This window comes from Blennius ocellaris (genome assembly GCF_963422515.1).
Source record: "Blennius ocellaris genome assembly, contig: SCAFFOLD_156, whole genome shotgun sequence".
In the NCBI taxonomy this organism is placed as follows: Eukaryota; Metazoa; Chordata; class Actinopteri; order Blenniiformes; family Blenniidae; genus Blennius; species Blennius ocellaris.
In genome coordinates this window covers 4288-28566 of record NW_027662074.1, presented here as the reverse complement: position 1 = coordinate 28566, position 24279 = coordinate 4288, and the positions used below count along the sequence as shown (strand labels likewise).

At 48.5% G+C, this 24279-nt stretch overlaps 2 protein-coding genes across 2 annotated transcripts; one reads left to right on the top strand and one right to left on the bottom strand.

The window, feature by feature from the left end:
• The first annotated feature begins 1244 nt into the window (after positions 1–1244).
• Positions 1245–12485, top strand: LOC308148335 (ankyrin repeat and SOCS box protein 15-like). Its single transcript, XM_080521795.1, is given in 11 exon segments — positions 1245–1320; positions 2176–2378; positions 2450–2502; positions 3022–3156; positions 3291–3452; positions 6644–6889; positions 7452–7623; positions 8168–8435; positions 8437–8697; positions 10975–11128; positions 11218–12485. Coding segments are annotated over 10 exon segments (1803 nt in total). The 5' UTR covers positions 1245–1320; positions 2176–2196; the 3' UTR covers positions 11388–12485.
• A 2051-nt stretch (positions 12486–14536) lies between these two features.
• On the bottom strand, positions 14537–20141 carry LOC308148334 (actin nucleation-promoting factor WASL-like; the record flags this gene model as incomplete). Its single annotated transcript, XM_080521794.1, has 5 exons — positions 14537–14604; positions 15480–15582; positions 15658–16232; positions 18966–19119; positions 20099–20141. Coding segments are annotated over 5 exons (937 nt in total), but the record flags the coding sequence as incomplete, so codon positions are not given.
• Positions 20142–24279: the final 4138 nt, after the last annotated feature.

The following is a 24279-nucleotide window of genomic DNA, read 5'->3' as shown; positions in this document are numbered from 1 at the left end:
TGGTTCACCTGTGTTTGTCCTGTGTTTGTCCTGTGGTTCACCTGTGGTTCACCAGTGTTCACCTGTGTTTCACTTGTGTTTCACTTGTGTTCACCTGTGGTTGTCCTGTGGTTCACCTGTGTTTGTCCTGTGGTTGTCCTGTGGTTCACCTGTGTTTCACCAGTGTTCACCAGTGTTCACCAGTGTTCACCTGTGGTTCACCTGTGGTTCACCTGTGTTCACCTGTGTTTCACCTGTGTTCACCTGTGTTTCACCAGTGTTCACCTGTGTTTCACCAGTGTTCACCTGTGTTCACCTGTGGTTCACCTGTGTTCACCTGTGTTTCACCAGTGTTCACCTGTGTTCAACTGTGTTTCACCAGTGTTCACCTGTGTTCACCTGTGTTCACCTGTGTTTCACCAGTGTTCACCTGTGTTCACCTGTGGTTCACCTGTGTTCACCTGTGGTTCACCTGTGGTTCACCTGTGGTTCACCTGTGTTTCACCTGTGTTCACCTGTGGTTCACCTGTGTTTCACCAGTGTTCACCTGTGGTTCACCTGTGTTCACCTGTGTTCAACTGTGTTTCACCAGTGTTCACCTGTGTTCACCTGTGGTTCACCTGTGTTCACCTGTGTTTCACCAGTGTTCACCTGTGTTCAACTGTGTTTCACCAGTGTTCACCTGTGTTCACCTGTGTTTCACCAGTGTTCACCTGTGTTCACCTGTGGTTCACCTGTGGTTCACCTGTGGTTCACCTGTGTTCACCTGTGGTTCACCTGTGTTTCACCAGTGTTCACCTGTGGTTCACCTGTGTTCACCTGTGTGAACGCCCCCCCCAGCTCCAGGCTCGTTGGCCCCGCCCCCCCAGTGCCAGCTGTGGAGACCCCGCCCCCCCAGCTCCAGGCTCGTTGGCCCCCGGAGCCAGCTCGGGTTTCCAGACAAAGCGGCGGAGGGAAAAAATAGACCCCATTGATTTTGCTTTCTGTGAAACAATAAGGCAGCGGCTGCCGTCAGCCGCGCGGCGTGGCGCCCTAAAGCCCCGCGGCGTGGCGCCCTAAAGCCCCGCGGGCTTGTGGGGATCAGAATGTGGCGTTTCCCCCCAACGCCCAGAGAACCCGGCTTAGCCGCACAATAGCCCACATAACCTGGCTATATTTGAGAGCAGGTGGCGCAGGACACGCCCCCCCCCCCCCCCCCCGCCCCCCCGGGCTGCAGCCGCACTGTATAAAGGGCCTGGACTGGTCTGACCAGAGCCTGGACTGGTCCTCCTGACAGACCAGAACCTGGACTGGACCGACCAGGATCCTTCCAGACTCCAGGCCGCCACGTCACGTTTGCAGGTTTGGGTTTGTGTGTCGAGGTTCTGGACGGATCCCGCCGCCGCCGCCGCCGCTCGTTTTTACGTGGAAACAGGAAACGGGAAACAGGAAACAGGAAGTTCCCTCAGCGTGACAGGAAAAGCTTCCTCTGGCTGCACGGATGTTTTTATTTCCTCAAACTTTCCTCTGAAGTCGTTTCTGCTGATTTGTTTCTGATTGAAAATGATTTAAAGCTACTTTGAACTTTTATTCTGTTAAATAACCGAGAAAAATCCTTCTTTTGAACAAATCAGTCACCATGACGCCTGGAGATGCTCAGGACTTGGTGTTCAGCAGAGCAGCAGAGCAACAGAGCAGCAGAGTAGCAGCAGGAGAGCAGCAGAGCAGTAGAGCAGCAGCAGAGCAGCAGAGCAGAAGTAGAGCAGCAGAGCAGCAGCAGCAGAGCAGCAGCAGAGCAGCAGAGCAGCAGCAGCAGAGCAGCAGCAGAGCAGCAGAGCAGCATCAGCAGAGCAGCAGCAGGGGAGCAGCAGCAGAGCAGCAGAGCAGCAGCAGCAGAGCAGCAGAGCAGCAGCAGGGGAGCAGCAGCAGAGCAGCAGAGCAGCAGCAGCAGAGCAGTAGAGCAGCAGCAGCAGAGTAGCAGCAGAGCAGCATCAGCAGAGCAGTAGAGCAGTAGAGCAGCAGCATCAGCAGAGAGCAGATCCTCCACCTCAATTGATTCTTCTGGATTCTTCAGTTTGAACCTTGTCAGTTGAATTCAGCTCCTTTGTTTCTTTGACTGTTTTATGTCCTTCATCCTTTTTGTGTTTTTAACCCTTTGAAGTTTCAGTCCTTCATGTTTTGTTCCTGTTGAACTTTGATGCCGTCGGTGTTCAACAGACTGATGGTCATCGTAGAGCGATGGGCACTCACCACCACCACCACCGGGACCCCTGGGACCGCCGGGACCACTGGGACCACCAGGACCACTGGGACCCCCAGGACAACCGGGACCACCGGGACGACCGGGAGTTGGGCGACGTGGCCGTCCAGCTCAGCATTGAGGAGTGGTGTCAGGAGGCGTTCCTCCAGTCCTCGGCCAGGTACCGTAGCTCCGCCCACACCTGGCCAAAGCCCTTCAAGGCCTCTGAAAGCTTCCTGCTTCATCCCACAGCCTGGACCCCCCCACCGAACTGCACCTCCGGGTCCTGGCCGCCATACAGCAAGGTGGGTGTGGCGCCGCGGCGAAAAAAGAAAATGATATATATAGTAGTAATAATAATGACGCAATAATTCACCACTACAATAGGAGGATTTTAATTACTTTTTAAATTCAATTACTTTTTGGTACTTTTGCTTGTTTGTTCATCAATATTGATCCAACAAGTATTAATATTCAGTAATCCTGTTATCTTGTGTTCTGACTCACTTAGTACGCCCCCTGACGTCCAGATCCCACTTAGCCACGCCCCTGACGTCCAGATCCCACTTAGCCACGCCCCTGACGTCTAGATCCCACTTAGCCACGCCCCTGACGTCTAGATCCCACTTAGCCACGCCCCTGACCTCCAGATCAGTGTGAAATTCCAAAAATGTAATCAAAATGTCTATTTGCTGATACGTTCCTGTGTCCTGCCACAGGGGGCGCCAGAGAGCCACTGACAGTTTCTGTATCTGATAGTTTTTCCTTCTTTGTTCTGTTGTTCCTTCCGTCGCCTGTCTGTCCGTCTGTCTCGGTGTCTCCAGGGGACGTCCCGGCCCTCCGTCAGCTGTTGAAGCACAGCGCCACCTTCAGGCAGCCGGACGGCCGCGACTGGCTCCTCCCCCTCCACCGAGCTGCTGCCCAGCCGGTCCCGGGGGTCCTGGAGGCGGTCCTGACACGTGAGCCCCTCCCCCATAGTACTGTTTAGTAGTATTGAGTAGTACCCAGTAGTATCCAGCAGTAGTACCCAGTAGTATTTAGTAGTACCCAGCAGTACCCAGTAGTACCCAGTAGTACCCAGTGTGTGTGTCAGTGTCCCCCCAGGTCCTGAGTCTGGAGGACAGGTCGTCCTCAGGAGACACTCCTCTCACCCTGGCGGTCGGCGCCGGTCGGCTGGAGAACCTGAAGCTGCTGTTGGACCACGGCGCCGCGCCGAACAACACCAACAGCCGGAACGAGTCTCCGCTGCTGCTGGGTAGGACGCCGCGCGGTCACATGACCACACCGTGCCGTTACACGTTACACAGTAACACAGAAAGACGTGTCGTTACGCCGTGTCGTTACGCCGTGTCGTTACGCCGTTACACAGCATGCCGTGTCGTTACGCCGTGTCGTTACACTGTTACACAGTACGTCGCGCCGTTACGTCGTGCCGTTACGTCGTGCCGTTACACCGTTACACAGTACATCGTGCCGTTACACTGTTACACAGTACGTCGTGTCGTTACACTGTTACACAGTATGCTGTGTCGTTACGACGTGCCGTTACACTCTTACACAGTACGTCGTGCCGTTACGTCGTGCCGTTACACCGTTACACAGTATGCCGTGTCGTTACGCCGTGTCGTTACACTGTTACACAGTACGTCGTGTCGTTACACTGTTACACAGTACGTTGTGCCATTACACTGTTACACAGTACGTCGTGCCGTTACACTGTTACACAGTACGTCGTGCCGTTACGTCGTGCCGTTACACCGTTACACAGTACGTCGTGCCGTTACGTCGTGCCGTTACACCGTTACACAGTATGCCGTGTCGTTACGCCGTGTCGTTACGCCGTGTCGTTACACTGTTACACAGTACGTCGTGTCGTTACACTGTTACACAGTACGTTGTGCCATTACACTGTTACACAGTACGTCGTGCCGTTACACTGTTACACAGTACGTCGTGCCGTTACGTCGTGCCGTTACACCGTTACACAGTACGTCGTGCCGTTACGTCGTGCCGTTACACCGTTACACAGTACGTCGTGCCGTTACGTCGTTACACAGTACGTCGTGCCATTACACTGTTACACAGTACGTCGTGCCATTACACTGTTACACAGTACGTCGTGCCGTTACACCGTTACACAGTACGTCGTGCCGTTACACTGTTACACAGTACGTCGTGTCGTTACACTGTTACACAGTATGCTGTGTCGTTACGACGTGCCGTTACACTCTTACACAGTACGTCGTGCCGTTACGTCGTGCCGTTACACCGTTACACAGTATGCCGTGTCGTTACGCCGTGTCGTTACGCCGTGTCGTTACACTGTTACACAGTACGTCGTGTCGTTACACTGTTACACAGTACGTTGTGCCATTACACTGTTACACAGTACGTCGTGCCGTTACACTGTTACACAGTACGTCGTGCCGTTACGTCGTGCCGTTACACCGTTACACAGTACGTCGTGCCGTTACGTCGTGCCGTTACACCGTTACACAGTATGCCGTGTCGTTACGCCGTGTCGTTACACTGTTACACAGTACGTCGTGTCGTTACACTGTTACACAGTACGTTGTGCCATTACACTGTTACACAGTACGTCGTGCCGTTACACTGTTACACAGTACGTCGTGCCGTTACGTCGTGCCGTTACACCGTTACACAGTACGTCGTGCCGTTACGTCGTGCCGTTACACCGTTACACAGTATGCCGTGTCGTTACGCCGTGTCGTTACGCCGTGTCGTTACACTGTTACACAGTACGTCGTGTCGTTACACTGTTACACAGTACGTTGTGCCATTACACTGTTACACAGTACGTCGTGCCGTTACACTGTTACACAGTACGTCGTGCCGTTACGTCGTGCCGTTACACCGTTACACAGTACGTCGTGCCGTTACGTCGTGCCGTTACACCGTTACACAGTACGTCGTGCCGTTACGTCGTTACACAGTACGTCGTGCCATTACACTGTTACACAGTACGTCGTGCCATTACACTGTTACACAGTACGTCGTGCCGTTACACCGTTACACAGTACGTCGTGCCGTTACACTGTTACACAGTACGTCGTGTCGTTACACTGTTACACAGTATGCTGTGTCGTTACGACGTGCCGTTACACTCTTACACAGTACGTCGTGCCGTTACGTCGTGCCGTTACACCGTTACACAGTATGCCGTGTCGTTACGCCGTGTCGTTACGCCGTGTCGTTACACTGTTACACAGTACGTCGTGTCGTTACACTGTTACACAGTACGTTGTGCCATTACACTGTTACACAGTACGTCGTGCCGTTACACTGTTACACAGTACGTCGTGCCGTTACGTCGTGCCGTTACACCGTTACACAGTACGTCGTGCCGTTACGTCGTGCCGTTACACCGTTACACAGTATGCCGTGTCGTTACGCCGTGTCGTTACACTGTTACACAGTACGTCGTGTCGTTACACTGTTACACAGTACGTTGTGCCATTACACTGTTACACAGTACGTCGTGCCGTTACACTGTTACACAGTACGTCGTGCCGTTACGTCGTGCCGTTACACCGTTACACAGTACGTCGTGCCGTTACGTCGTGCCGTTACACCGTTACACAGTACGTCGTGCCGTTACGTCGTTACACAGTACGTCGTGCCATTACACTGTTACACAGTACGTCGTGCCATTACACTGTTACACAGTACGTCGTGCCGTTACACCGTTACACAGTACGTCGCGCCGTTACGTCGTGCCGTTACACAGTACGTCGTGCCGTTACACCGTTACACAGTCCGTCGTGCCGTTACATCGTGCCGTTACGTTGTGCCGTTACACCGTTACACAGTACGTCGTGCCGTTACGTTGTGCCGTTACACCGTTACACAGTACGTCGTGCCGTTACGTCGTGCCGTTACACCGTTACACAGTACGTCGTGCCGTTACACTGTTACACAGTACGTCGTGTCGTTACACTGTTACACAGTATGCCGTGTCGTTACGACGTGCCGTTACACTCTTACACAGTACGTCGTGCCGTTACGTCGTGCCGTTACACCGTTACACAGTATGCCGTGTCGTTACGCCGTGTCGTTACGCCGTGTCGTTACACTGTTACACAGTACGTCGTGTCGTTACACTGTTACACAGTACGTTGTGCCATTACACTGTTACACAGTACGTCGTGCCATTACACTGTTACACAGTACGTCGTGCCGTTACACTGTTACACAGTACGTCGCGCCGTTACGTCGTGCCGTTACGTCGTGCCGTTACGTCGCGCCGTTACGTCGTGCCGTTACACAGTACGTCGTGCCGTTACACCGTTACACAGTACGTCGTGCCGTTACGTCGTGCCGTTACACCGTTACACAGTATGTCGTGCCGTTACGTCGTTACACAGTACGCCGTGTCGTTATCCTGTCCTGAAGCAGGTCTTGAACAGGGTGTCTGGTTCCGTGCAGCGGTGCGCGCCGCCTCCACCCTCATGACGCAGGCGCTGGTGGCTCGCGGCGCCTGGGTGGAGCAGGTCTGCCGGAAGGACTGGACGGCCACGCACGAGGCGGCGCGGCGCGGCAGCGTGGACGTCTTGATGCTGCTGCTGAGGAACGGCGGGCGGGTGAACCAGCGGGACGCGGCGGGCGCCACGCCGCTCGCCGTGGCGGCGGAGCACGGACACCTTCACCTGACGGAGATCCTGCTGAACTGTGGTCAGTAACTGAACCCCCGGGGGGCGCTGGCGTCTGTCCTTCAAGTTCTACCTTGTGAGGCCATGAGGGGGCGCTGGACAGCTCTTTACACTGGTACTGCTACTGGAACTGGAACTGGAACTGGAACTGGAACGGGTACTGGAACTGGAACTGGAACGGGTACTGGAACTGGAACTGGTACTGCTACTGGTACTAGAACTGGTACTGCTACTGGAACTGGTACTAGAACTGGTACTGCTATTGGTACTGGTATTGGTACTGGTACTAGAACTGGTACTGATACTAGAACTAGAACTGGTACTGCTACTGGTACTGGAACTGGTACTAGAACTGGTACTGCTACTGGAACTGCTACTAGAACTGGTACTGCTACTGGTACTTCTGCTGGTACTAGAACTGGTACTGGTACTAGAACTGGAACTGGTACTGGAACTGTAGAGTAGCAGCTGGGATCATTGTTTTTCACTGTGCCTCTTCCGTCATTCCCTCCCTTCTTTCGCCCCCCTCCCCCCCCCCCCCCCCCCTCCTCCCGCCCCCCCTCCTCCCCCCCCACCCCCCCCAGGCAGCAGGGTGAACTCCCAGGCGTTCAGTGGGGACAGCGTCCTGCTGGAGGCAGCAGGTTCAGGAAGTTCCTCCGTCGTCCAGCTGCTGCTGAACAACGGCGCCGACCCCAACCTGTCCAGCAGCAGTGGACAACTTCCTGTCCACCAGGCCGCCGTGGCTGGACACTACGAGTGAGACCCGTCCCTGGTGGTGTACTGCACCATACCATACTGTACCATACCGTACTGTACCATACCATACTGCACCATACCATACTGCACCATACCATACTGCACCATACCGTACTGCACCATACCGTACTGTACCATACCGTACTGTACCATACTGTACTGTACCATACCGTACTGTACCATACCATACTGTACCATACTGTACTGTACCATACCGTACTGTACCATACCGTACTGCACCATACCGTACTGTACCATACCGTACTGTACCATACCGTACTGTACCATACCGTACTGCACCATACCATACTGTACCATACTGTACTGTACCATACCGTACTGCACCATACCGTACTGTACCATACCGTACTGTACCATACCGTACTGCACCATACCATACTGCACCATACCGTACCATACCATACCGTACCGTACCATACCATACCATACCGTACCATACCATGCTGTACCGTACCGTACCCTCCCGCGCAGAGTGTGAGACAAGTCTCTCCAGTAGCTTCCTTGCCATGTATGGTTCCCTCAGCACCCTGAAGCTGCTGCTTCCAGTGACCAACAAGAAGTCCCTGAAGGCGGCGGGCCGCAGCGCGCTGCACTCGGCGGCGGAGGGAGGCCACGCCCACTGCGTACGGCTGCTGCTGGCTCACGGCTTCGACGTCAACTACCGGCTGAGCGACCGCCACTCGGAGAACTACCGCGACGCCCGCAGGAGCGCGCTGTACTTCGCCGTCTCCAACGGCGACGCGGAGTGCACCCGCATCCTCCTGGGGGGCGGGGCCAAGACCGACCTGGACCCCGCTGTGCTGCCTCCTGGTGGCGGTGCGCGGCGGGCGCTACGACCTGGTGAGGCTGCTGCTGGCGGCCAAGGCGGACGTCAACTGCTACTTCACGGTGGTGAGCGACACGGTGTTCCCCACCGCGCTGCAGTACTGCCTGAAGGACCCCGTCATGATGAGGCTGCTGCTCAACAACGGCTACCAGGTGGAGCGCTGCTTCCTCTGTCGCCATGACGACCAGCACGTCGGGCCGGAGGACGGAGCGGGCGAGAAGATCCCCGTGAGTTCGTCTCCTCTGCAGGTTTCAGAGCCGTGAGCTCACTGCTCCACCTCACTGCTCCACCTCACTGCTCCACCTCACTGTACCGCCTCACTGCTCCACCTCACTGTACCGCCTCACTGCACCGCCTCACTGCTCCACCTCACCGCTCCACCTCACTGCTCCACCTCACCGCTCCACCTCACCGCTCCACCTCACTGCTCCACCTCACTGCTCCTCCTCACTGCTCCTCCTCACTGCTCCACCTCACTGCTCCACCTCACTGTACCGCCTCACTGCACCGCCTCACTGCTCCACCTCACTGCACCGCCTCACTGCTCCACCTCACTGCTCCTCCTCACTGCTCCGCCTCACTGCTCCGCCTCACTGCTCCTCCTCACTGCACCGTCTCACTGCTCCGCCTCACTGCTCCTCCTCACTGCACCGCCTCACTGCACCGCCTCACTGCACCGCCTCACTGCTCTGCCTACTGTTGGAGTCGTGAGCTAGCTGCACCACCTCACTGCTCCACCTCGCTGCACCACCTACTGTTGGAGTCGGCCACCTGCAGCGCTACACCCGCTCTTCACCCGGTGGAGGCAGGCCTATTTGTTTTGGGAACCAAGTTAGCATCTCTAGCATGATGGCAGTTAGCTCATCGATGCTAACTAGCCTGTCAGGGAGCTACATCCCTGAAACACTGAACAGGTGGTGTCTCCATGGCAACAGATGCTGATCTCCTTTGATCTCCTCCATCAGGAGCCTCTCATCCACTTTGACCGGGACAGTTTTTTATATCTTGGGGATTTATATCGAAACAGTTGGTGACTAACGTCCCAAATCTACTGTGTGGATCCTCTAATGACGACCGATCGTCCCTGAACGCCTCACCGGCTTTGATCAAAAGTGACATGCTGACAAACAAACAAACAAATACACCCTGATGAAAACAGAACTTTCTTGCCCAACATGAAGGGAAAACATAAAAGAATATGTAGTTTTACTAAAACCAGCGACAGTAAAGAGTTAAACAGTTCAAACTGCAGTAACCAGGAGGAAAACCAGCGACAGTAAAGAGTTAAACAGTTCAAACTGCAGTAACCAGGAGGAAAACCAGCGACAGTAAAGAGTTAAACAGTTCAAACTGCAGTAACCAGGAGGAAAACCAGCGACCGTAAAGAGTTAAACAGTTCAAACTGCAGTAACCAGGAGGAAAACCAGCGACCGTAAAGAGTTAAACAGTTCAAACTGCAGTAACCAGGAGGAAAACCAGCGACAGTAAAGAGTTAAACAGTTCAAACTGCAGTAACCAGGAGGAAAACCAGTGACAGTAAAGAGTTAAACAGTTCAAACTGCAGTAACCAGGAGGAAAACCAGCGACAGTAAAGAGTTAAACAGTTCAAACTGCAGTAACCAGGAGGAAAACCAGCGACAGTAAAGAGTTAAACAGTTCAAACTGCAGTAACCAGGAGGAAAACCAGCGACAGTAAAGAGTTAAACAGTTCAAACTGCAGTAACCAGGAGGAAAACCAGTGACAGTAAAGAGTTAAACAGTTCAAACTGCAGTAACCAGGAGGAAAACCAGCGACAGTAAAGAGTTAAACAGTTCAAACTGCAGTAACCAGGAGGAAAACCAGCGACAGTAAAGAGTTAAACAGTTCAAACTGCAGTAACCAGGAGGAAAACCAGCGACAGTAAAGAGTTAAACAGTTCAAACTGCAGTAACCAGGAGGAAAACCAGCGACAGTAAAGAGTTAAACAGTTCAAACTGCAGTAACCAGGAGGAAAACCAGTGACAGTAAAGAGTTAAACAGTTCAAACTGCAGTAACCAGGAGGAAAACCAGCGACAGTAAAGAGTTAAACAGTTCAAACTGCAGTAACCAGGAGGAAAACCAGCGACAGTAAAGAGTTAAACAGTTCAAACTGCAGTAACCAGGAGGAAAACCAGCGACAGTAAAGAGTTAAACAGTTCAAACTGCAGTAACCAGGAGGAAAACCAGCGACAGTAAAGAGTTAAACAGTTCAAACTGCAGTAACCAGGAGGAAAACCAGCGACAGTAAAGAGTTAAACAGTTCAAACAGTCCAGATGTAGAAAAGAACTAAAGAGTAAAATCATGAAAAAAGAGCTGAAAATGTACTCAAATAAAGTAAATTGTAATCAGAATACTTTAGGATGAAAACTACATTTAGTTGTTGAAAGAGGTTTTTTCTTCCTTTCAGAGAATTGACATGTTTTGTGGCTCCGGTGCTTTTACTTTGGCGGGGCGTTAGACCCTGATGTGTTGTCTATGTGCAGTTCTGTGACTTCTTGAGCCTCTGCTGCCTTGCTCACCTGTCCGGGGGCGTCGTCCGCACGCTGCTGGACTACATTGGCCACGCCCACATCTGCTCCAAGCTGAGACGCATCCTGGAGAAGCAGCGGGAGTGGCCAGAGATCCTGCACATGCTCAGTGAGTTCACTCCGTCAGAGGAAGATGCTCTATGATGCTGTTCCAGAAGAGCCACCAGTTAATCTGTTAATCTGTTAATCTGCCTCCAGCTCGCCCCCCCTCTCTCGCTCACCTCTGTCGCCTGGCGATCAGGAAGCGTCTGACGCTCAAGAAGCTCAACAACCCCGAGGTCATGACCTCTGGACTCTTCCCCCCCCGCCTGAGGAGCTTCCTGCTCTACGAGGAGCTCGACCTCTACGACCCTGAAGGCACCATTTGAAGGGCACGACCCTGAAGGTCACAAACCTTAAGGTCACAAACCTGAACGCACCGTGTGAAGGTCACGACCCTGAACGCACCATGTGAAGGTGACGACCCTGAACGCACCGTGTGAAGGTCACGACCCTGAATGCACCATGTGAAGGTGACGACCCTGAACGCCATGACCCATGACCCTGAACGCACCGTGTGAAGGTCACGACCCTGAACGCACCATGTGAAGGTGACGACCCTGAACGCCATGACCCTGAACGCACCGTGTGAAGGTCACGACCCTGAACGCACCATGTGAAGGTGACGACCCTGAACGCCATGACCCTGAACGCACCGTGTGAAGGTCACGACCCTGAACGCCATGACCCTGAACGCACTGTGTGAAGGTCACGACCCTGAACGCACCATGTGAAGGTCACGACCCTGAACGCCATGACCCTGAACGCACCGTGTGAAGGTCACGACCCTGAACGCACCGTGTGAAGGTCACAACCCTGAACGCACCATGTGAAGGTCACGAGCCTGAATGCATCATGTGAAGGTCACGACCCTGAACGCACCGTGTGAAGGTCACGACCCCGAACGTCACGACCCTGAACGCACCACATGAAGGTCACGACCCCAAACGCACCGTGTGAAGGTCACGACCCTGAACGTACCGTGTGAACGTCACGACCCTGAACGTCACGACCCTGAACGCACCGTGTGAACGTCACGACCCTGAACGCACCGTGTGAACGTCACGACCCTGAACGCACCGTGTGAAGGTCACGACCCTGAACGCACCGTGTGAAGGTCACGACCCTGAACGCACCACATGAAGGTCACGACCCCAAACGCACCGTGTGAAGGTCACGACCCTGAACGTCACGACCCTGAACGCACCATGTGAAGGTCACGACCCTGAACGTCACGACCCTGAACGCACCGTGTGAACGTCACGACCCTGAACGCCATGACCCTGAATGCACCGTGTGAACGTCACGACCCTGAATGCACTGTGTGAAGTTCACGACCCTGAACGCACCGCGTGAAGGTCACGACCCTGAACGCACCGTGTGAAGGTCACGACCCTGAACGCACCACGTGAAGCCCACTGCCAGCAGGGTCCTGATCTCTAACAAAGTTGGGCGGCGCCACTGAATAAACAAACGTCTTTCCTTTCTCTGTTTGTTTACTTGTCAACTTGTCTGTTTCACAAACTTCTTCAAGTCGTCCTCACTACTTCACTGCTTTTCCACCGCTGTAGAGCCACGGGGGGGTGGGGGGGGCTGTAGAGCTATGGGGGGGTGGGGGGGGGCTGTAGAGCTATGGGGGGGTGGGGGGGGGCTGTAGAGACATGGGGGGGTGGGGGGGGCTGTAGAGCCATGGGGGGGGGGGGCTGTAGAGCTATGGGGGGGTGGGGGGGGCTGTAGAGCCACGGGGGGGTGGGGGGGGCTGTAGAGCTATGGGGGGGTGGGGGGGGGCTGTAGAGACATGGGGGGGGGCTGTAGAGCCATGGGGGGGGGGGGCTGTAGAGACATGGGGGGGGGGGGGGGGGGGGGGGCCTGTAGAGCCACGGGGGGGGAACAAAACCACGTCTTCTCTCTGTAAATATTAACATTTATTCATTCAGGTATACAATTCCCCCCCCCCCCCCCCCTCCTCACCCCCCACCCTCCTTCACAGGTTGATGTATCAGAATCTACAGACCCACAGTTACAACGAGCTGGTCAGGACGTCTTGGCGGCGGATTGTGAGCTGCTAGCTAACGAAGGAACGAAGGAACGAAGGAACGAAGGAACGAAGGAAGGAAGGAATGAAGGAATGAAGGAACGAACGAAGGAAGGAACGAAGGAATGAAGGAACGAAGGAACGAACGACACATTTGGTTTTTTGTTATTTGCTTCCTGGATTAGTTTTCATGATGAAGCTTTTACACTGGCTTTGCATAAAAAATGGATGGAGGGATGAGAGAGATGGAGGAGAGATGTAGGGATGAGAGAGATGGAGGAGAGATGGAGGGATGAGAGAGATGGAGGAGAGATGGAGGGATGAGAGAGATGGAGGAGAGATGGAGGGATGAGAGGGATGAGAGAGATGGAGGAAAGATGGAGGGATGAGAGGGATGAGAGAGATGGAGGAGAGATGGAGGGATGAGAGAGATGGAGGAGAGATGGAGGGATGAGAGAGATGGAGGAGAGTTGGAGGGATGCTTCCTGTAAGAACGACGTCACCAAAACAACCAGAGACGAGAAGAAAAGTCCACAAAGTGATTCAGGCTTCAACTGGAGGGAAAGAGAAGAAAGAGAAGAAAGAGAAGCTCTGGAGAGCAAATCAAAGTGATCAAAGCTGAGGAGGACAAAGAAGGAGAAGCAGGAAGAGAAGTGATAAATGTGTTTTGTCACATTAAAGCCAGAGGATCTTCCTCATCCCCCTTTCTTTTCCTCATGATGGACAGAAGTGAAGAGACGGAGAGGAAACGTCCGTCCAGCGACGAGGACGGCGGGATGAGGGGATGAAGGGATGAGGGAATGAAGAGTGAAGGGATGAGGGGATGAAGGGATGAGGGGATGAGGAGATGGAGGGATGAGGGGATGAAGAGATGAGGGGATGAAGGGATGAGGGGATGAGGGGATGAAGAGTGAAGGGATGAGGGGATGAAGAGATGAAGGGATGAAGGGATGAGGGGATGAAGGGATGAGGGGATGAAGAGTGAAGGGATGAGGGGATGAGGAGATGGAGGGATGAGGGGATGAAGAGATGAGGGGATGAAGGGATGAGGGGATGAAGGGATGAGGGGATGAAGGGATGAGGGGATGAAGAGATGAAGGGATGAAGGGATGAGGGGATGAAGAGATGAGGGGATGAAGGGATGAAGGGATGAGGGGATGAAGAGATGAAGGGATGAAGGGATGAGGGGATGAAGAGATGAGGGGATGAAGGGATGAGGGGATGAAGAGTGAAGGGATGAGGGGATGAAGAGATGAAGGGATGAAGAGTGAAGGGATGAGGGGATGAAGGGATGAGGTATTGCACAGAGTCAGTAGAGTTTAAAAAAACAAAAAAGAAGCAAAAATAAATATACAACAAATTCATACAACATTTACAATTTTAGTCTGGAAGATACTTTTAGTGTCGGGGGGGAAGGGGGGGGGGGGGGGAAGGGGGGGGGGGGGGGCGTCAGTCCTCCCACTCGTCGTCCTCTTCAAAGTCCTCGTCTTCATCTTCATCCTGGTCTTCGTCTAGAAAGATGAAAAAGAAACTTTGTGAAGGTGTTTCTGGCGTGAGAAGCTCCGCCCCCGGCCGCCATCTTTCTCTTCTACCTATGAAGGCAAAACAATCCCGTTCCCATGGCGACGGGTCTCTTTATCAGAACGATGCTGACGTCACTGTGTATGAGGAGGCGTGGCCTAAAGTGTTGGGCCCATCTGATTGGGTGATTTCTATTGAGCTTTAATCAAACGAGTCTGCAAACGAGTCTGCAAACGAGTCTGCAAACAAGTCTGCAAACGAGTCTGCAAACGATTCTCCAAAGGGTTGAAAGATGCGTCTTAATTAGCTTTTATGTTGATGCAGCGAAAACAAAATAAAAATAAAACTTTAAATTTTTAGTAAAACTTTTAGTTCTCAGTAAAACTTTTAGTTTTTAGTAAAACTTTTAGTTCTCAGTAAAACTTTTAGTTTTTAGTAAAACTTTTAGTTCTCAGTAAAACTTTTAGTTTTTAGTAAAACTTTTAGTTCTCAGTAAAACTTTTAGTTTTTAGTAAAACTTTTAGTTCTCAGTAAAACTTTTAGTTCTCAGTAAAACTTTTAGTTTTTAGTAAAACTTTTAGTTCTCAGTAAAACTTTTAGTTTTTAGTAAAACTTTTAGTTCTCAGTAAAACTTTTAGTTTTTAGTAAAACTTTTAGTTTTTAGTAAAACTTTTAGTTCTCAGTTACACTTTCAGTTTTTAGTAAAACTTTTAGTTTTTAGTAAAACTTTTAGTTCTCAGTAAAACTTTTAGTTTTTAGTAAAACTTTTAGTTTTTAGTAAAACTTTTAGTTCTCAGTTACACTTTTAGTTCTCAGAAAAAGTACTTGTCAGTAAAAGTACTCTCAGTAAAAGTACTCCAGTCACCTGAGGAGTGGATGGCTTTGCTCCTCTTCTGCATGACCTCCATCAGGGCGCCAACGATGCTGGAGGGTGGAGCTGGAGGGTGGGGTTCTGGGAGGTCTGCCACCTGGGGGGGAGAGAGAGGTCAGCCTGGCGCCGGGCGAGTGACGGAGGAGGTGACGGAGGCGGCGTAGCGTCTCACGGTCTTGAGCTGGACCCCCTGGCGGATCTGGTCCAGCAGGGCGTCCCGGCCGGGGCCGGAGGGCGGAGCCCGCTGGTTCTGCTCCACCTTCTTCAGCTGGGCTCCTCCTCGGATCTGCTCCAGCAGCGCCCACTTCCCCCCGGGGGGCGACTCCGCCCCCCCTCCCCCGCCGTCCACCTCGGGGGGAGGGAGGGGTGGGGGCGGGGGAGGGGGGGGCGGCGGCGCGCTGCTCACGGGCGACTGGTGCTGGGTCGGCGGGGGAGGGGGAGGGGGCGGGGCTTGGGGTGAAGAGGCGAAGGATGGAGGAGGAAGGGGGGGCTGGTGGTGGTGGTGATGTGGAGGAGGGGGGGTCTGGTGGAGACTCCCCCTGGTGGGGGGAGGGGGGGGGGCGCCCAGAGTTCCCGGCCTGGAAGGAGGCGGCGGCGGGGCGGAGGCCGGAGCTCGGGACGGAGGGGGGGGGGGAGGGGCGCCCCGGCCCCCCCTGGACGGAGGAGGAGGGGGGTGAGGGGGGCCCGTGTTGTGGGGGGGTGGAGGAGGGGGTGGGGGGCCTCCGCGGGAAGGGGGGGGAGGTGGAGCTACGAGGGGGGGTGAGAGAGAAACGTTAAAATATTAGGGAGGAAACGGTCGTCATGGAAACGGTGGAAACATTTTGCACTTTATTGTGAAAGATCAAAGATCAGGAAGTCACTGGATCGACTCCTCCACCCTCAGCTCCATCACTCCTCCACCCCTCCATCACTCCTCCACCCTGAACTCCATCACCACCCCTCCATCACTCCTCCACCCTGAACTCCATCACCACCCCTCCATCACTCCTCCACCCTGAACTCCATCACCACCCCTCCATCACTCCTCCACCCTGAACTCCATCACTCCTCCACCCTGAACTCCATCACCACTCCTCCATCACTCCTCCACCCTGAACTCCATCACCACCCCTCCATCACTCCTCCACCCCTCCATCACTCCTCCGCCCTGAACTGTACCACCACCCTCCATCACTCTAACCCTAAGTATGTAAAGTGTGTATAAAGTGTGTATAAAGTGTGTAAAGTGTGTATAAAGTGTGCATAGTGTGTATAGTGTGTGTATATAGTGTGCATAGTGTGTATAGTGTGTGTATATAGTGTGTATTAAGTGTGTATACAGTGTGTATACAGTGTGTATAAAGTGTCTATATAGTGTATATAGTGTCTATATAGTGTCTATATAGTGTATATAGAGTGCATAAAGTGTCTATATAGTGTATATAGAGTGTATATAGTGTCTATAGAATGTATATAGTGTCTATAGAGTGTATAAAGTGTCTATATAGTGTATATAGAGTGTATAAAGTGTCTATATAGAGTGTAAAAAGTGTCTATATAGTGTCTATAGAGTGTATAAAGTGTCTATATAGTGTATATAGAATGTATATAGTGTCTATATAGTGTATATAGAATGTATATAGTGTCTATATAGTGTATAAAGTGTCTATATAGTGTATATAGAATGTATATAGTGTCTATATAGTGTATATAGAGTGTATAAAGTGTCTATATAGTGTATATAGAGTGTATATAGTGTCTATATAGTGTATATAGAGTGTATATAGTGTCTATATAGTGTATATAGAATGTATATAGTGTCTATATAGTGTCTATAGAGTGAATAAAGTGTCTATATAGTGAATAAAGTGTCTATATAGTGTATATAGAGTGTATAAAGTGTCTATATAGTGTATATAGTGTATATAGTGTCTATAGAGTGTATAAAGTGTCTATATAGTGTCTATAGAGTGTATAAAGTGTCTACATAGTGTCTATAGAGTGTATAAAGTGTCTACATAGTGTCTATAGAGTGTATAAAGTGTCTACATAGTGTCTATAGAGTGTATAAAGTGTCTACATAGTCTATATAGAGTGTATAAAGTGTCTATATAGTGTATATAGAGTGTATAAAGTGTCTACATAGTCTATATAGAGTGTATAAAGTGTCTATATAGTCTATATAGAGTGTATAAAGTGTCTACATAGTCTATATAGAGTGTATAAAGTGTCTATATAGTGTATATAGAGTGTATATAGTGTCTACATAGTCTATATAGAGTGTATAAAGTGTCTACATAGTCTATATAGAGTGTATAAAGTGTCTATATAGTGTATATAGAGTGTATAAAGTGTCTACATAGTCTATATAGAGTGTATAAAGTGTCATATAGTGTATATAGAGTGTATATAGTGTCTACATAGTCTATATAGAGTGTATAAAGTGTCTATATAGTGTATATAGAGTGTATATAGTGTCTATATAGTCTATATAGAGTGTATAAAGTGTCTATAGAGTGTATATAGAGTGTATAAAGTGTCTATAGAGTGTATATAGAGTGTATAAAGTGTCTATATAGTGTATATAGAGTGTATATAGTGTCTATATAGTCTATATAGAGTGTATAAAGTGTCTATAGAGTGTATATAGAGTGTATAAAGTGTCTACATAGTCTATATAGAGTGTATAAAGTGTCTATAGAGTCTATATAGAGTGTATAAAGTGTCTATAGAGTGTATATAGAGTGTATAAAGTGTCTATAGAGTGTATATAGAGTGTATAAAGTGTCTATAGAGTGTATATAGAGTGTATAAAGTGTCTATAGAGTGTATATAGAGTGTATAAAGTGTCTATAGAGTGTATATAGAGTGTATAAAGTGTCTATAGAGTGTATATAGAGTGTATAAAGTGTCTATAGAGTGTATATAGAGTGTATAAAGTGTCTATAGAGTGTATATAGAGTGTATAAAGTGTCTATATAGTGTATATAGAGTGTATAAAGTGTCTATAGAGTGTATATAGAGTGTATAAAGTGTCTATAGAGTGTATATAGAGTGTATAAAGTGTCTATAGAGTGTATATAGAGTGTATAAAGTGTCTATAGAGTGTATATAGAGTGTATAAAGTGTCTATAGAGTGTATATAGAGTGTATAAAGTGTCTATAGAGTGTATATAGAGTGTATAAAGTGTCTATAGAGTGTATATAGAGTGTATAAAGTGTCTATAGAGTGTATATAGAGTGTATAAAGTGTCTATAGAGTGTATATAGAGTGTATAAAGTGTCTATATAGTGTATATAGAGTGTATAAAGTGTCTATAGAGTGTATATAGAGTGTATAAAGTGTCTATAGAGTGTATATAGAGTGTATAAAGTGTCTATATAGTGTATATAGAGTGTATAAAGTGTCTATAGAGTGTATATAGAGTGTATAAAGTGTCTATAGAGTGTATATAGAGTGTATAAAGTGTATATAGAGTGTATATAGAGTGTGCTCCTCACCCTGCCTCCGCAGCTCGTTCTTCACCGCCTCCACGCCGCCCTTCTTCTCGATGAAATCGTAGATGACCTTGGACGTCTCGCGGTCCTTCAGCTGAGCCTCGGAGATGCCGCACATGTCGAACAAGTTCTTCAGCTCAGGGTCCAGGTTGTTCAGCTGGGGGTCAGAGGTCACAGTGAGGGCCAGAGGTCACAGCGGGGGTCAGAGGCTACAGTGGGGTCAGAGGTCACAGTGGGGGTCAGGGGTCACAGTGAGAGTCAAAGGTCACAGCGGGGGTCAGGGGTCACAGCGGGGGTCAGGGGTCACAGTAGGGGTCAGAGGTCACAGCGGGGGTCAGGGGTCACAGTGAGGGTCAGAGGTCACAGTGAGAGTCAAAAGTCAAAGCGGGGTTGAGGGGTCACAGTGGGGGTCAGGGGTCACATCAGGGGTTACAGCGGGGGTCAGAGGTCATAGTGGGGGTCAGGGGTCACAGCGGGGGTCAGGGGTCACAGTGAGGGTCAGGGGTCACAGTGAGGTGATTGTTTTCATGCTTTTATATTAATTGGTAGCGATTAACGGCTAACCGCTAACATGACTTGTATAAATGTCCCTGGTGAATTCTATAACCTATAAAACATGTGATTAAGGAACATTTCATGTTAAACCTCCAGCTGTGTTGCTCTGAGGCTCAATGTTTGGAGACGATCGACCAGCAGTTGTTATTTGTGTTTTTCATCTGAGCAAAGTACTGCTACGCTATGCTAAACTATGAATGGTGTCCAGCCCTTGGTTTCTAGGAGACGTGACGACTCCTCTGACGACTCCTCTGACGACTCCCCTGACGACTCCTCTGACGACTCCTCTGACGACTGCTCTGACGACTCCTCTGACGACTCCTCTGACGACTCCTCTGACGACTCCTCTGACGACTCCCCTGACGACTCCCCTGACGACTGCTCTGACGACTCCTCTGACGACTCCTCTACAGTCCACAGGAGCTCGTGCAGTGAAGTCAGCGGTTTACAGTGTGAGTTCAGATGTTTGTGAATATAAAGCAACAAGAGCCTCTTGTGTGATTTCATCATCAGACCCACACACTGCTCACCACTGTGCTCCTGTGTGTGTGTGTGTGTGTGTGTGTACATGGCGTACTCACATCAAAACCTGTGTTTGGATCCCAGCCCACGTGACCGATGTGCCTGTGGAGAACAAATGAGATCATACATGTTCCTCATGTTAATGTTCTGTAGTGTGTGTGTGTGTGTGTGTGTGTGTGTGTGTGTGTGTGTGTGTGTGTGTGTGTGTGTGTGTGTGTGTGTGTGTGTGTGTGTGTGTGTGTGTGTGTGTGTGTGTGAAATAGTGAGCCCACAGTGTGACAGAGCAGCCATTGAGCTCAGATGCTAACGTAACGTGTTTACTGCTCTGGACCTCTGCAGTGAAGATGAAGATGATGAAGATGAAGATGAAGATGAAGATGAAGATGAGGGGAGATTCAGTCTCTATTAAAGCTCCTGCAGACTTTTACCAATAATCTGTCTTACTATTACTAAACCAGTAATCAGATTAGTTACTTGTCCAAGTCACCGAGTTACTGTTGTAGAGTTACTGTTGTAGAGTTACTGTTGTAGAGTTACTACTGTAGAGTTACTGTTGTAGAGTTACTGTTGTAGAGTTACTGTTGTAGAGTCACTGTTGTAGAGTTACTACTGTAGAGTTACTACTGTAGAGTTACTGTTGTAGAGTTACTGTTGTAGAGTTACTACTGTAGAGTTACTGTTGTAGAGTCACTGTTGTAGAGTTACTGTTGTAGAGTCACTGTTGTAGAGTTACTACTGTAGAGTTACTACTGTAGAGTTACTGTTGTAGAGTCACTGTTGTAGAGTTACTGTTGTAGAGTTACTGTTGTAGAGTTACTACTGTAGAGTTACTGTTGTAGAGTTACTGTTGTAGAGTCACTGTTGTAGAGTTACTACTGTAGAGTTACTGTTGTAGAGTCACTGTTGTAGAGTTACTGTTGTAGAGTCACTGTTGTAGAGTTACTACTGTAGAGTTACTACTGTAGAGTTACTGTTGTAGAGTTACTGTTGTAGAGTTACTGTTGTAGAGTTACTACTGTAGAGTTACTGTTGTAGAGTCACTGTTGTAGAGTTACTGTTGTAGAGTCACTGTTGTAGAGTTACTACTGTAGAGTTACTACTGTAGAGTTACTGTTGTAGAGTCACTGTTGTAGAGTTACTGTTGTAGAGTTACTGTTGTAGAGTTACTACTGTAGAGTTACTGTTGTAGAGTTACTGTTGTAGAGTCACTGTTGTAGAGTAACTACTGTAGAGTTACTGTTGTAGAGTCACTGTTGTAGAGTTACTGTTGTAGAGTCACTGTTGTAGAGTTACTACTGTAGAGTTACTACTGTAGAGTTACTGTTGTAGAGTTACTGTTGTAGAGTTACTGTTGTAGAGTTACTGTTGTAGAGTCACTGTTGTAGAGTTACTGTTGTAGAGTCACTGTTGTAGAGTTACTACTGTAGAGTTACTACTGTAGAGTTACTACTGTAGAGTTACTACTGTAGAGTTACTACTGTAGAGTTACTGTTGTAGAGTTACTGTTGTAGAGTTACTGTTGTAGAGTCACTGTTGTAGAGTCACTGTTGTAGAGTTACTACTGTAGAGTTACTGTTGTAGAGTTACTGTTGTAGAGTTACTGTTGTAGAGTTACTACTGTAGAGTTACTGTTGTAGAGTTACTACTGTAGAGTTACTACTGTAGAGTTACTGTTGTAGAGTTACTGTTGTAGAGTTACTGTTGTAGAGTTACTGTTGTAGAGTTACTACTGTAGAGTTACTGTTGTAGAGTTACTGTTGTAGAGTTACTACTGTAGAGTCACTACTGTAGAGTTACTGTTGTAGAGTTACTGTTGTAGAGTTACTACTGTAGAGTTACTGTTGTAGAGTTACTACTGTAGAGTTACTACTGTAGAGTTACTACTGTAGAGTTACTACTGTAGAGTTACTACTGTAGAGTTACTGTTGTAGAGTTACTGTTGTAGAGTTACTGTTGTAGAGTTACTGTTGTAGAGTCACTGTTGTAGAGTCACTGTTGTAGAGTTACTGTTGTAGAGTTACTGTTGTAGAGTTACTACTGTAGAGTTACTACTGTAGAGTTACTGTTGTAGAGTTACTGTTGTAGAGTTACTACTGTAGAGTTACTGTTGTAGAGTTACTGTTGTAGAGTTACTGTTGTAGAGTTACTGTTGTAGAGTTACTGTTGTAGAGTTACTACTGTAGAGTCACTGTTGTAGAGTTACTACTGTAGAGTTACTACTGTAGAGTTACTACTGTAGAGTTACTACTGTAGAGTTACTGTTGTAGAGTTACTACTGTAGAGTTACTGTTGTAGAGTCACTGTTGTAGAGTTACTACTGTATAGTTACTGTTGTAGAGTTACTGTTGTAGAGTTACTGTTGTAGAGTTACTACTGTAGAGTTACTGTTGTAGAGTTACTGTTGTAGAGTTACTACTGTAGAGTTACTACTGTATAGTCACTGTTGTAGAGTTACTACTGTAGAGTTACTACTGTAGAGTTACTACTGTAGAGTCACTGTTGTAGAGTTACTACTGTAGAGTTACTACTGTAGAGTTACTACTGTAGAGTCACTGTTGTAGAGTTACTACTGTAGAGTCACTGTTGTAGAGTTACTACTGTATAGTCACTGTTGTAGAGTTACTACTGTAGAGTTACTACTGTAGAGTTACTACTGTAGAGTCACTGTTGTAGAGTTACTACTGTAGAGTTACTACTGGAGAGTTACTACTGTAGAGTCACTGTTGTAGAGTTACTACTGTAGAGTTACTACTGTAGAGTTACTACTGTAGAGTTACTGTTGTAGAGTTACTACTGTAGAGTTACTACTGTAGAGTTACTGTTGTAGAGTTACTACTGTAGAGTTACTGTTGTAGAGTTACTACTGTAGAGTTACTGTTGTAGAGTTACTACTGTAGAGTTACTACTGTAGAGTTACTACTGTAGAGTCACTGTTGTAGAGTTACTACTGTAGAGTCACTACTGGAGAGTTACTACTGTAGAGTCACTGTTGTAGAGTTACTACTGTAGAGTTACTACTGTAGAGTTACTACTGTAGAGTTACTGTTGTAGAGTTACTACTGTAGAGTTACTACTGTAGAGTTACTACTGTAGAGTTACTGTTGTAGAGTTACTACTGTAGAGTCACTGTTGTAGAGTTACTACTGTAGAGTTACTACTGTAGAGTTACTGTTGTAGAGTTACTACTGTAGAGTTACTACTGGAGAGTTACTACTGTAGAGTTACTACTGTAGAGTCACTGTTGTAGAGTTACTACTGTAGAGTTACTACTGTAGAGTTACTGTTGTAGAGTTACTACTGTAGAGTTACTACTGTAGAGTTACTGTTGTAGAGTTACTACTGTAGAGTTACTGTTGTAGAGTTACTACTGTAGAGTTACTACTGTAGAGTTACTGTTGTAGAGTTACTACTGTAGAGTCACTGTTGTAGAGTTACTACTGTAGAGTTACTACTGTAGAGTTACTACTGTAGAGTTACTGTTGTAGAGTTACTACTGTAGAGTTACTGTTGTAGAGTTACTACTGTAGAGTTACTACTGTAGAGCTACTGTTGTAGAGTTACTACTGTAGAGTTACTACTGTAGAGTTACTACTGGAGAGTTACTGTTGTAGAGTTACTACTGTAGAGTTACTACTGTAGAGCTACTGTTGTAGAGTTACTACTGTAGAGTTACTACTGTAGAGTTACTACTGTAGAGTTACTGTTGTAGAGTTACTACTGTAGAGTTACTACTGTAGAGTTACTACTGTAGAGTTACTGTTGTAGAGTTACTGTTGTAGAGTTACTACTGTAGAGTTACTACTGTAGAGTTACTGTTGTAGAGTTACTACTGTAGAGTCACTGTTGTAGAGTTACTACTGTAGAGTTACTACTGTAGAGTCACTGTTGTAGAGTTACTACTGTAGAGTTACTGTTGTAGAGTTACTGTTGTAGAGTTACTACTGTAGAGTCACTGTTGTAGAGTTACTACTGTAGAGTTACTGTTGTAGAGTTACTGTTGTAGAGTTACTACTGTAGAGTTACTACTGTAGAGTTACTGTTGTAGAGTTACTGTTGTAGAGTTACTGTTGTAGAGTTACTGTTGTAGAGTTACTACTGTAGAGTCACTGTTGTAGAGTTACTGTTGTAGAGTTACTGTTGTAGAGTTACTACTGTAGAGTCACTGTTGTAGAGTTACTACTGTAGAGTTACTACTGTAGAGTTACTACTGTAGAGTTACTACTGTAGAGTTACTGTTGTA